Source organism: Acipenser ruthenus, chromosome 16, assembly GCF_902713425.1.
Source record: "Acipenser ruthenus chromosome 16, fAciRut3.2 maternal haplotype, whole genome shotgun sequence".
Taxonomy (NCBI): domain Eukaryota; kingdom Metazoa; phylum Chordata; class Actinopteri; order Acipenseriformes; family Acipenseridae; genus Acipenser; species Acipenser ruthenus.
Window position 1 is genome coordinate 16,656,024 of NC_081204.1, and position 12,570 is coordinate 16,668,593.

At 43.6% G+C, this 12,570-nt stretch overlaps 1 protein-coding gene across 1 annotated transcript in view; it reads left to right on the forward strand.

Annotated features, from left to right (window-relative positions):
* The window catches only part of LOC117412585 (monoacylglycerol lipase ABHD6), a 29,244-nt gene extending 17,530 nt beyond the window's left edge, over positions 1-11,714 (forward strand). Inside the window, exons 3-9 of the mRNA XM_058988938.1 lie at positions 1,302-1,458; positions 1,930-2,043; positions 4,180-4,312; positions 5,941-6,098; positions 6,530-6,584; positions 10,200-10,300; positions 10,771-11,714. Coding sequence (XP_058844921.1) covers positions 1,302-1,458; positions 1,930-2,043; positions 4,180-4,312; positions 5,941-6,098; positions 6,530-6,584; positions 10,200-10,300; positions 10,771-10,944 — 892 coding nt within the window. The 3' untranslated portion in view covers positions 10,945-11,714. The remainder of the gene's footprint in view (positions 1-1,301; positions 1,459-1,929; positions 2,044-4,179; positions 4,313-5,940; positions 6,099-6,529; positions 6,585-10,199; positions 10,301-10,770) is intronic.
* The last annotated feature ends 856 nt before the right edge of the window (positions 11,715-12,570 follow it).

Below are 12,570 nucleotides of genomic sequence, written 5' to 3' on the forward strand. Positions count from 1 at the left end.
CTGTAGTTACCTGGTTCGGTTTTGTCTCCCTTTTTGTGGATCGGTATTATGTTTGCAATTTTCCAGTCTGTCGGTACAACCCGTCAAGAGACTGGTTGCATGATCTTGGTTAGCGGTTTGTAAATAACTTCTTTCATTTCTTTGAGTACTATTGGGAGGATCTCATCCAGCCCAGGGGATTTGTTTATTTTAAGAGCTCCTAGTCCCTTTAACACTTCTGCCTCTGTTATGCTAAAGTTTTTTAAAACTGGATAGGAACAGGTGGGGCATGTTGTCCGTGTTCTCCTTTGTAAAAACTTGTGAAAAGTAATCATTTAATATATTTGCTATTTTTTTCTCTTCATCCATGATTTTGCCATTTGTGTCTCTTAGACATTTAACCTCCTCTTTGAATGTTCTCTTGCTGTTATAATATTGGAAAAACTTTTTGGAATTGGTTTTAGCCCCCTTAGCAGCGCTCATTTCTATCTCTCTCTTGGCCTTTCTAACTTCCTTTTTGACTTGTGTTGGCAGTTCCAAGTTATCTTTCTGTGTACTTTTTTCTAATCTTTTCTTATGCTATTTGAATGTTTTATTATGCTGTGTGTGTTATGTTTTTTGTAAAGCACCTTGGGGTCTATGACGTAAGGTGCTATATAAATGAAAATAAATAAATAAATAAATTCACATGGAGCATCGATGGGTCCATGTACCAGCCCTTTTATAACAATACAAAGACAATACATAATCTATTTATAGAAATTGAGTTTTTTTCACTACATTTAAATGTTTCTAGAAACAATAGCAAAGAATAATTGTCAGGTTGTCTTTCCTCTGAATTCCTGTTAATTTGTTTCTTTCGTGTGGGTCTCTCTGGTCTACATACTGGCCGTGTGTGGAGTTTAAAGATCACATTGTGTTATCACATGACGGATACACAGACACTGAACAAGCTGGGTGACCTTGTCTGATGTCATCGCTGGCCTTTCAGTGTCCTGACTTAAGACTCAAGATTTACGGATCTGAAACTTGTTTGACAGCCAGGGGACACTGCTGCTGTACCCTTGAGCAAGGTACTTTACCTAGATTGCTCCAGTAAAAGCCCAACTGTATAAATGGGGTAGTTGTATGTAAAAAATAATGTGATATCTTGTAACAATTGTAAGTCGCCCTGGATAAGGGCGTCTGCTAAGAAATAAATAATAATAATAATAACAGAGACTCTTACAGAACACACATAGTAGAATAATAAACGGATGTGAAAATGAATGGTGCTGAAGCATTAGTGGTATAACTTTCTCCTCACTGTGCTGTTTGTGCAGGTACTGGCGGCGGACGCTGGGACTGCAGGTGAAGCATGCGGAGAGCGACGGGTATCGCTTCTGCTACTCGTACCGCGGGAAGCCCGGGACCCGGCCCTCCATCCTCATGCTGCACGGCTTCTCTGCACACAAAGACATGTGGCTGACCGTGGTCAAGGTGAGGTGCGAGTGGGGCACACACCGTGTCACAGTTTAAAGACATGTGGCTGACTGTGGTCAAGGTGAGGAGCGAGTGGGGCACACGCCGTGTCACAGTTTAAAGACATGTGGCTGACCGTGGTCAAGGTGAGGAGCGAGTGGGGCACACGCCGTGTCACAGTTTAAACAGTGAACAACCGCTTACACAGAGCATTGGAACATCTGATCAGCTAAACAATAGATTTACAGCCTTGGAGCGCCAAGGATTAACAACCTGTGCACAGAAGGCTTCCCTCGCTAGGCATTTTCTACTTGAAACTAAGAATTATTTTATCCAAAATGCAAAGCTGTAGCGACATGCAGCCACAACGAGCCACGTTAAAGTTCAGCATTAAAACCTCCCCTGACTTGGGCAGTGTTTGGGGTCTTTATGATGCAGGTAGAAGCAGCCGGTTCTTGCGAGGGTGTAATGTTGTCCTGGTGTTTACAGTATCTCCCGAAGCACCTTCACCTGGTCTGTGTGGACATGCCAGGACACGAGGGCACCTCCCGCACCTGTGCTGAGGACTACTCCATCGAGGGGCAGGTGCGGAGGATACACCAGGTAAGCACTGTCTCGCTGTCTGTCTCTGTCTCTGTCTCTGTCTCTGTCTTTCTCTGTCTCGCTGTCTGTCTCTGTCTCTGTCTTTCTCTGTCTTGTTGTCTGTCTCACTGTTTTTGTCTGTCTCTCGGTCTCCATGTCTCACGGTCTGTCTCTGTGTCTCTTTCTCTTGTCTATCTGTCTCCATGTATCTCTCTGTCTCACTGAGGATGCACCAGGTAAACAATGAACTGAAGAGGCTGATTCTGTCAGATTTCATAGTCTTGATTAAAATAATATCAAATTGTCATTGGAGGACATTGCATTCTATACACCAGGTTACACAATAAGGAACCAGAATCTTGAGAGACTGCCCTCAGAAACCATCTGGAACTCGAATACTCGGGTACACAGGAACACCTGCTCTTAGCCCGCTGAAACTGAAACATGCTTGCCACAGAGAGGTGCAGCTTTTGTATAGCTTTTGAAATTGCATTTATATAGTGCGTTCTATACAGAAGTATCGCAAAGCATTGTACCGTACACAGAAGAAAAAAAGAACAAACCACAATACATTTGTATAGCATGTCACACATACAACTGCCACAGTCAGACCATTTAAATAACATATGTAAATAACAGTATACACTTAATAATACAAAAGCAGCAATTTTAAAGTTACATTAAAACCCACTAAGATAAGAAAGCCATTTTATAAAAGTGCGTTTTTAGTCTTGACTTGACAAACTGTAATGGTCCCAACATCCTTGACGAACAAAGGCAGAGCATTCCATAATTTAGGAGCTCTACAGGAACATGCTCCTCCTCCCGTGTTGCTTTTGTTGACCCCAGAATAACCAGCAGCCCCATGTCCTGTGATCTCAGAGTGCGGTTCAAAAGATATAGGGTCAGTAACTCTATACTGCACAAGGAGCCAGTGTAAAGAGCCAATTCTATACTGCACAGGGAGCCAGTGTAAAGAGGCCAAAACAGGGGTAATATGTTCACTTTTCCTGGTTATAGTTAGAATTTTAGCGGCGGTATTCTGAACAAGCTGCAAGTGAGATACCACACGTTTTGGGATACCAGAAAAAAGTGCATTACAATAATCAATTCTAGATTAAACAAAGGCATGCATTAGTCTCTCAGCATCAGATACGGAAATAATTGGTCTATGTTTGGCTATATTTCTCAAATGGTATATTTGTCTCAAATGGTATGGCAAGAATTCCATTTGCATAGCAAATTGAAGTCATGTGTTTCTCTTGTGTTTAGTTTGACTCCAGCTCCTCAGTGTTTCTCTTGTGTTTAGTTTGATTCCAGCTCCTCAGGGTTTCTCTTGTGTTTAGTCTGACTTCAGCTCCTCAGTGTTTCTCTCGTGTTTAGTTTGATTCCAGCTCCTCAGTGTTTCTCTTGTGTTTAGTTTGGTGGTTCCAGCTCCTCAGTGTTTCTTTTGTGTTTAGTTTGGTGGTTCCAGCTCCTCAGGGTTTCTATTGTGTTTAGTTTGGTGGTTCCAGCTCCTCAGGGTTTCTCTTGTGTTTAGTTTGGTGGTTCCAGCTCCTCAGGGTTTCTCTTGTGTTTAGTTTGGTGGTTCCAGCTCCTCAGGGTTTCTCTTGTGTTTAGTTTGGTGGTTCCAGCTCCTCAGGGTTTCTCTTGTGTTTAGTTTGGTGGTTCCAGCTCCTCAGGGTTTCTCTTGTGTTTAGTTTGATTCCAGCTCCTCAGGGTTTCTCTTGTGTTTATTTTGATTCCAGCTCCTCATGGTTTCTATTGTGTTTAGTTTGATTCCAGCTCCTCAGCCTCTCTCCTGTGTTTAGTTTGGTGATTCCAGCTCCTCAGTTTTTCTCTTGTGTTTAGTTTGGTGGTTCCTGCTCCTCAGTGTTTCTCTTGTGTTTAGTTTGATTCTAGCTCCTCAGGGTTTCTCTTGTGTTTAGTTTGATTCCAGCTCCTCCGTGTTTCTCTTGTGTTTAGTTTGATTCCAGCTCCTCAGCGTCTCCCTTGTGTTTAGTTTGATTCCAGCTCATCAGTGTTTCTCTTGTGTTTAGTTTGGTGGTTCCTGCTCCTCAGTGTTTCTCTTGTGTTTAGTTTGATTCCAGCTCCTCAGCATCTCTCTTGTGTTTAGTTTGGTGGTTCCAGCTCCTCAGTGTTTCTCTTGTGTTGCAGTTTGTCGAGTGTATCCGTCTCAATAAGAAGCCCTTTCACCTGGTGGGCACCTCGATGGGAGGGAACGTGGCTGGAGTGTACGCTGCCCGCTACCCCTCCGACCTCTGCAGCGCCTCGCTCATCTGTCCTGCAGGTCAGTGGGATGGACAGGGGCTCTGGGATATTGCTTTATACCAAGCGTGCAGCGCTCACTGGCGAGCTTGCAGCAGTGTGAGGTCACAAAAGCTTTGAACTTCCTAGGTCCCCACAGTAACGACAAAGTTTAATTTGTCAAACAAAAATACATTTCTTAATTAAATCATTAGAATTTTTCATCAGAATATGCACAAACTGACTCCCCTAAAATTCATTCCTGAATCTCAAGATGTTTGCATATTGACTACAGTTAAACTGCACTAATAACCACTGGCCAATTATAAAATATTGCCTTACAGTATATTGAGGGACAGTTATGGCCATTGCACCATTGATGTATTTTAAAGAGTACCTGCTAGTTTTGGTTATAGTAGTGTCTTGATTTCCTAATCTTAACTCTGCCTAAGTTTTCACAGACCCTGATTAGCACTCATCTTGGACTACCTGCTGTTACTTCAGGTCAGGCAGTGCCAGATCAGTGCTAAGTGGGATCTATGAAAGTACATCCTAATGTTTAAGTTTTTGTTTTTTAATTATACTCCCCTTCAGTAAAGATCCAGAGTGAATCCAGGTGTGGTCTGTTTCATATCCAACCCTTCTGCACCAATAATAAGAATACAAACCTGACAAGCTGAGCACAACCATGAAAAGGATGGTTAAACCTGACAAGCTGATCACAACCATGAAAAGGATGGTTAAACCTGACAGGCTGATCACAACCATGAAAAGGATGGTTAAACCTGACAGGCTGATCACAACCATGAAAAGGATGGTTAAACCTGACAAGCTGATCACAACCATGAAAAGGATGGTTAAACCTGACAGGCTGATCACAACCATGAAAAGGATGGTTAAACCTGACAAGCTGATCACAACCATGAAAAGGATGGTTAAACCTGACAGGCTGATCACAACCATGAAAAGGATGGTTAAACCTGACAAGCTGATCACAACCATGAAAAGGATGATTAAACCTGGGTTTCGGAGAGAATCAGAATGGACGCTAGTACTCTACCAATAGAGCTGCCTCCTGAACCATGTACAACACGATGGGCATTCTGCAGCTGAATGTCTTAAAGGGGCTCAGGAATTTGAGAGGATTTACAAAGTTTAAAGGCACAACTCTACATCAATTTACAACACTCGAACAAACACCCAATAATCTGAAACAGCGCTTAGAAAACCACAATGTTAGAGTTCATGAAACGTATAATACAGTTGCTGAACTAAAAAGTATGAAACCTCCATATAAAGCGGGTGTCTGTGCTCAGGTCTGCAGATCCCCAATGAAACCTCAGTATAAAGTGTGTGTCTGTGCTCAGGTCTGCAGATCCCCAATGAAACCTCAGTATAAAGTGTGTGTCTGTGTTCAGGTCTGCAGATCCCCAATGAAACCTCAGTATAAAGTGAGTGTCTGTGTTCAGGTCTGCAGATCCCCAATGAAACCTCAGTATAAAGTGAGTGTCTGTGTTCAGGTCTGCAGATCCCCAATGAAACCTCGGTATAAAGCGAGTGTCTGTTCAGGTCTGCAGATCCCCAATGAAACCTCAGTATAAAGCGGGTGTCTGTGCTGAGGTCTGCAGATCCCCAGTGAAACCTCAGTATAAAGCAAGTGTCTGTGTTCAGGTCTGCAGATCCCCAATGAAAGCAAGTTCGTGAAGCAGCTGCAGGAACTCCAGGCAACGCAGAACATGTCGGGGATCCCTCTCATCCCCTCCACCCCCGAGGAGATGGAGGACATGCTGAAGCTCTGCTCCTACGTGAGGTTCAAAGTGCCACAGCAGGTACAATAGTCTGCTTTCTCATTTCAGGGTGTTTAGCAGTTAAATACTAAAACCAGAAACCCAATAAATGTAAAGATTGATGCACTGTGCAGCACATTCCTGGTAATAAATGTAAAGAATGATGCACTGTGCAGCACAGTCCTGGTATTAAATGTAAAGAATGATGCACTGTGCAGCACAGTCCTGGTAATAAATGTAAAGAATGATGCACTGTGCAGCACAGTCCTGGTAATAAATGTAAAGAATGATGCACTGTGCAGCACAGTCCTGGTAATAAATGTAAAGAATGATGCACTGTGCAGCACAGTCCTGGTAATAAATGTAAAGAATGATGCACTGTGCAGCACAGTCCTGGTAATAAATGCACAAGGTCCAGTGAAATGGCACAGGTTGATGCTTTCTGACTTGTGTTTGTTTCTTTATTCTTCTAGATTCTGCAGGGACTGGTAGATGTTCGAATACCACACAATGATTTCTATCGTGAAGGTATGTATTTCTGAGTCCTGTTTTGAAGTAGAACTCCAAAGCCTAAAGGGGTTGAAATGGTTCAAGTACTTTATAAGTAAGTAAATTCTGTTTGTATTCAACTTGGATCGATGGTGTCCAATGACCTTCCCTCGGCCCACAGTAGATGGCAGAATCAGTCAGGTCTGGTCCGATGGACTCCATACAGGGAACAGTGTTCAGGTTTCTGGCTGTTATTACCTGTCAGCGAAGCGCTACTGTTATTACCTGTCAGAGAAGCACTCCTGTTATTATCTGTCATAGAAGCGCTCCTGTTATTACCTCTCAGAGAAGAGCTCCTGTTATTACCTGTCAGAGAAGAGCTCATGTTATTACCTGTCAGAGAAGCTGGCTCCTGTTATTATCTGTCAGAGAAGCACTCCTGTTATTACCTGTCAGAGAAGCGCTCCTGTTATTACCTGTCAGAGAAGCACTCCTATTATTACCTGTAAGAGAAGCGCTTCTCTTATTACCTGTCAGAGAAGCGCTCCTGTTATTATCTGTCAGAGAAGCACTCTGGTTATTACCTGTCAGAGAAGCTGGCTCCTGTCATTACCTGTCAGAGAAGCTGGCTCCTGTTATTACCTGTCAGAGAAGCACTCCTGTTATTACCTGTCAGAGAAGCACTCCTGTTATTACCTGTCAGAGAAGCGCTCCTGTTATTACCTGTCTGAGAAGCACTCCTGTTATTACCTGTCAGAGAAGCTGGCTCCTGTTATTACCTGTCAGAGAAGCGCTCCTGTTATTACCTGTCAGAGAAGCACTCTGGTTATTACTTGTCAGAGAAGTTGGCTCCTGTTATTACCTGTCAGAGAAGCACTCCTGTTATTACCTGTCAGAGAAACACTCCTGTTATTACCTGTCAGAGAAGCACTCCTGTTATTACCTGTCAGAGAAGCACTCCTGTTATTACCTGTCAGAGAAGCACTCTGGTTATTACTTGTCAGAGAAGCGCTCTTGTTATTACATGTCAGAGAAGCGCTCCTGTTATTATCTGTCAGAGAAGCACTCATGTTATTACCTGTCAGAGAAGCACTCCTGTTATTACCTGTCAGAGAAACATTCCTGTTATTACCTGTCAGAGAAGCTGGCTCCTGTTATTACCTGTCAGAGAAGCACTCCTGTTATTACCTGTCAGAGAAACACTCCTGTTATTACCTGTCAGAGAAGCACTCCTGTTATTACATGTCAGAGAAGCACTCCTTTTATTACCTGTCAGAGAAGCACTCCGGTTATTACCTGTCAGAGAAACATTCCTGTTATTACCTGTCAGAGAAGCTGGCTCCTGTTATTACCTGTCAGAGAAGCACTCCTGTTATTACCTGTCAGAGAAACACTCCTGTTATTACCTGTCAGAGAAGCACTCCTGTTATTACATGTCAGAGAAGCGCTCCTGTTATTACCTGTCAGAGAAGCGCTCCTGTTATTATCTGTCAGAGAAGCACTCCTGTTATTACCTGTCAGAGAAACATTCCTGTTATTACCTGTCAGAGAAGTGCTCCTGTTATTACATGTCAGAGAAGCGCTCCTGTTATTATCTGTCAGAGAAGCACTCCTGTTATTACCTGTCAGAGAAGCACTCCTGTTATTACCTGTCAGAGAAACATTCCTGTTATTACCTGTCAGAGAAGCGCTCCTGTTATTATCTGTCATAGAAGCGCTCCTATTATTACCTGTCAGAGAAGAGGTCCTGTTATTACCTGTCAGAGAAGCGCTCCTGTTATTACCTGTCAGAGAAGCACTCCTGTTATTACATGTCAGAGAAGCACTCCTGTTATTACCTGTCAGAGAAGCACTCCTGTTATTACCTGTCAGAGAAACATTCCTGTTATTACCTGTCAGAGAAGCTGGCTCCTGTTATTACCTGTCAGAGAAGCACTCCTGTTATTACCTGTCAGAGAAACACTCCTGTTATTACCTGTCAGAGAAGCACTCCTGTTATTACATGTCAGAGAAGCGCTCCTGTTATTACCTGTCAGAGAAGCGCTCCTGTTATTATCTGTCAGAGAAGCACTCCTGTTATTACCTGTCAGAGAAACATTCCTGTTATTACCTGTCAGAGAAGCGCTCCTGTTATTATCTGCCATAGAAGCGCTCCTATTATTACCTGTCAGAGAAGAGGTCCTGTTATTACCTGTCAGAGAAGCGCTCCTGTTATTATCTGTCATAGAAGCGCTCCTATTATTACCTGTCAGAGAAGAGGTCCTGTTATTACCTGTCAGAGAAGCGCTCCTGTTATTACCTGTCAGAGAAGAGGTCCTGTTATTTTCTCATGCAGATAGAATCAGAGATTGTACACAGACAGGGGGCTGTATTTACCCATATGGGGAAAAATTGCAGGCAAATTACAATCTCCATTATAAATACATTACACGGGCAATTTGCTCACAGTGAAAATTCGGGCCCAGACTCTAATTAGCAATGAAAATGCAAATCAGATATTAAAAAATCATATAATATCTTAGTACAAGTGTAGTTTTTGAATGTAACTGTGTGAGGTGCTTATGTGTGATCTGTCATTGTGTGAGGGGTGCTGACGTGTGATCTGTCATTGTGTGAGGGGTGCTGACGTGTGATCTGTCATTGTGTGAGGTGCTGACGTGTGATCTGTCATTGTTTGAGGTACTGACGTGTGATCTGTCATTGTGTGAGGTGCTGACGTGTGATCTGTCATTGTGTGAGGGGTGCTGACGTGTGATCTGTCATTGTGTGAGGGGTGCTGACGTGTGATCTGTCATTGTGTGAGGTGCTGACGTGTGATCTGTCATTGTGTGAGGAGTGCTGACGTGTGATCTGTCATTGTGTGAGGGGTGCTGACGTGTGATCTGTCATTGTGTGAGGTGCTGACGTGTGACCTGTCATTGTGTGAGGTGCTGACGTGTGATCTGTCATTGTGTGAGGGGTGCTGACGTGTGATCTGTCATTGTGTGAGGGGTGCTGATGTGTGACCTGTCATTGTGTGAGGTGCTGACGTGTGATCTGTCATTGTGTGAGGTGCTGACGTGTGATCTGTCATTGTGTGAGGGGTGCTGACGTGTCATCTGTCATTGTGTGAGGGGTGCTGACGTGTCATCTGTCATTGTGTGAGGTGCTGACGTGTGATCTGTCATTGTGTGAGGTGCTGACGTGTGATCTGTCATTGTGTGAGGGGTGCTGACGTGTGATCTGTCATTGTGTGAGGGGTGCTGACGTGTGATCTGTCATTGTGTGAGGTGCTGACGTGTGATCTGTCATTGTGTGAGGGGTGCTGACGTGTGATCTGTCATTGTGTGAGGGGTGCTGACATGTGATCTGTCATTGTGTGAGGTGTTTGTGTCATTTTGTTTTTGGAATAATTGAACCTCAGTAAAATATATTCCCAGTCATCTCTGAAGAAATGATCTTCATTCATGATGGTTTTAGTACAACTGGCAGTCACAGTCTTTTCCCCAAGGTTGTCTTAACATTTCAGTCTTATTCATCAGACATTAGACGCCATAGGGAGCTCCCCTTACCAGTACTAAGAGCTGTTCCTGCTTTTGCTCAGTGATATGTGTACATGAAATTCTGTGACACATTTCTTAGGTTTATTTAATGTGTTTATTTTTTTGTTGGCAGTGTTTTTAGAGATTGTGGGTGAGAAGTCGAGACACTCCCTGCAGGAGAATATGCACTTGATTACCGTCCCACTGCAGGTGATCTGGGGGAAACAGGATCAGGTAAAACTGAAGCATTCATTTGTGATTTGAGTGCTCATGAAAGGTGAGGCACAGTGCAGGCAGGCAGGCAGGTGTGCTGGGGCAGGGTGATGTGTGGTGTGGTGAGCTGTGCTGGGGTGTGGTGTGGTGAGCTGTGCTGGGGTGTGGTGTGGTGAGCTGTGCTGGGGTGTGATGTGGTGAGCTGTGCTGGGGCAGGGTGAGCTGTGCTGGGTGTGTTGTGGTGAGCTGTGCTGGGATGTGGTGTGTTGTGCTGGGTGTGGTGTGGTAAGCTGTGCTGGGGCAGGGTGAGCTGTGGTGTGGTGTGGTGTGGTGTGGTGAGCTGTGCTGGGGCAGGGTGAGCTGTGCTGGGGTGTGGTGTGGTGAGCTGTGCTGGGGTGTGGTGTGGTGTGTTGTGCTGGGGCAGGGTGAGCTGTGCTGGGGTGTGGTGTGGTGAGCTGGGGCAGGATTCATGCACGTTGTTTCTGCTGCAGGTGGTTGATGTCTCCGGGGCGACGGTTCTAGCCAGCGGCGTTCGCGGTTGCCACGTTGATCTGCTGGAGAACTGCGGTCATTCCGTGGTGATGGAGCGGCCCCGGAAAACCGCCAAGCTCATCCTGGAATTCCTCATCGCGCAGCAGGACAGCAGCAGCAAGAAGATCTCCTAAGCAGAGCTGCAACTCCACCCCTCTTGTCGGCCTGCCTGTAAACATTTTGTATGAACTGTCTCGGGTGCATTTCTCTGGTTACAAGGGGTCCAGGTGCCACAGTCACGGAGGAAAGTAGTGCAGGATTTCACTAAGCCTCAGCTGCCATGTGTACAGTGTAACTGCGGAGTGTAGACAAAAGGGGACCAAGTGGAACTGACAGGACTTGAAAATCTGTTAATAGAAGGGGAGTAAGGCAAACTGCTAGGCTGCACTGCCCCGTAGACCCAAACTCCCCTTCAACTGGAAACGCATTACAATGGACACATCTCTATAATAATAATAATAATAATAATAATAATAATAATAATAATAATAATAATAATAATAATAATACTACCCTGTTTTCCATTTACCACTTGGCAGATCAGGAGACTACTAAAAAGAGGGCTGTGACATTCTCAGGGCTACGAGTGATACCCTAAATGATAAACACAAGAGTAAGCCAGAAGCTTTCATATTACTTAACATGACCAGTAAACCCACAACTGCTCAGTAGTAACTATGTTGCTGCTTCGATTAGACAGGATTTAGTGTTTTGTTTTTCTGTATTTCAAAGCCTGTTGCCTGCTGATCTTTGTAAACTACAGGTCTCGTATCAATAAGCAAGCCACATTGGTCAAAGAACACTGGAATCCTCCCCTCTCTGCTGTGTCAATTGTTGTAACACACCATGTCATAGAACATAGACCATGTAATAGACAATGTAATAAAGCATAGACTGCGTAATAGATCATGTAATAGACTGTGTAATAGACAGTGTACTATACAATGTAATAGAACATAGACCATGTAATAGACCATGTAATATACAGTATAATAGACGTACAATAGACCATGTAATAGAAAATAAACCATGTAATAGACCATGAAATCTTATATTTGCACAGGAAACATATAGGGTTAAACTGAATGTGAATACATTTTAAGATCAGTTGTTATTTATGCACTGTAGACTTTTACTTACAATCCTGGTGTATATTACCATAATTAATCTCTGTTAATGTATATAGCTATATGTAGATAGGTATATAATGTAATGTTGATTTGTTACTGCATTTAAAACTAAAAATAATAGCACCCCTATTGGATTGGGATGTGCTGTTTTGAGGAATGGCAAGTGCAAACCTGCATGGCCCTGATAGTACTGTGAAGAGGCAGCAGAGGCAGCGTGTGGACCTCTTCAATATGCAATATGTATAGAGACACTTTGATTGCTTCTCCACAAAACGGAAAACATTTAAATATTTAAGCAATACCTTTGAATGCTGCAAAAACCATAGGTAATGTAACACAGTGCTCACTAAGGTGACACCATTTCATGAAGGCTGTGTATAACAAACCACTCATGAAGCCTCATAATCCACAGAATTCATTATGAACCTGTAGGACTGTCTGCATGAACTGCTGTGTGTGTATGACTATCACACCCTGATTAACTGCTGTGTGTGTATGACTATCACACCCTGATTAACTGCTGTGTGTATGACTATCACACCCTGATTAACTGCTGTGTGTATGACTATCACACCCTGATGAACTGCTGTGTGTGTATGACTATCACACCCTGATTAACTGCTGTGTGTA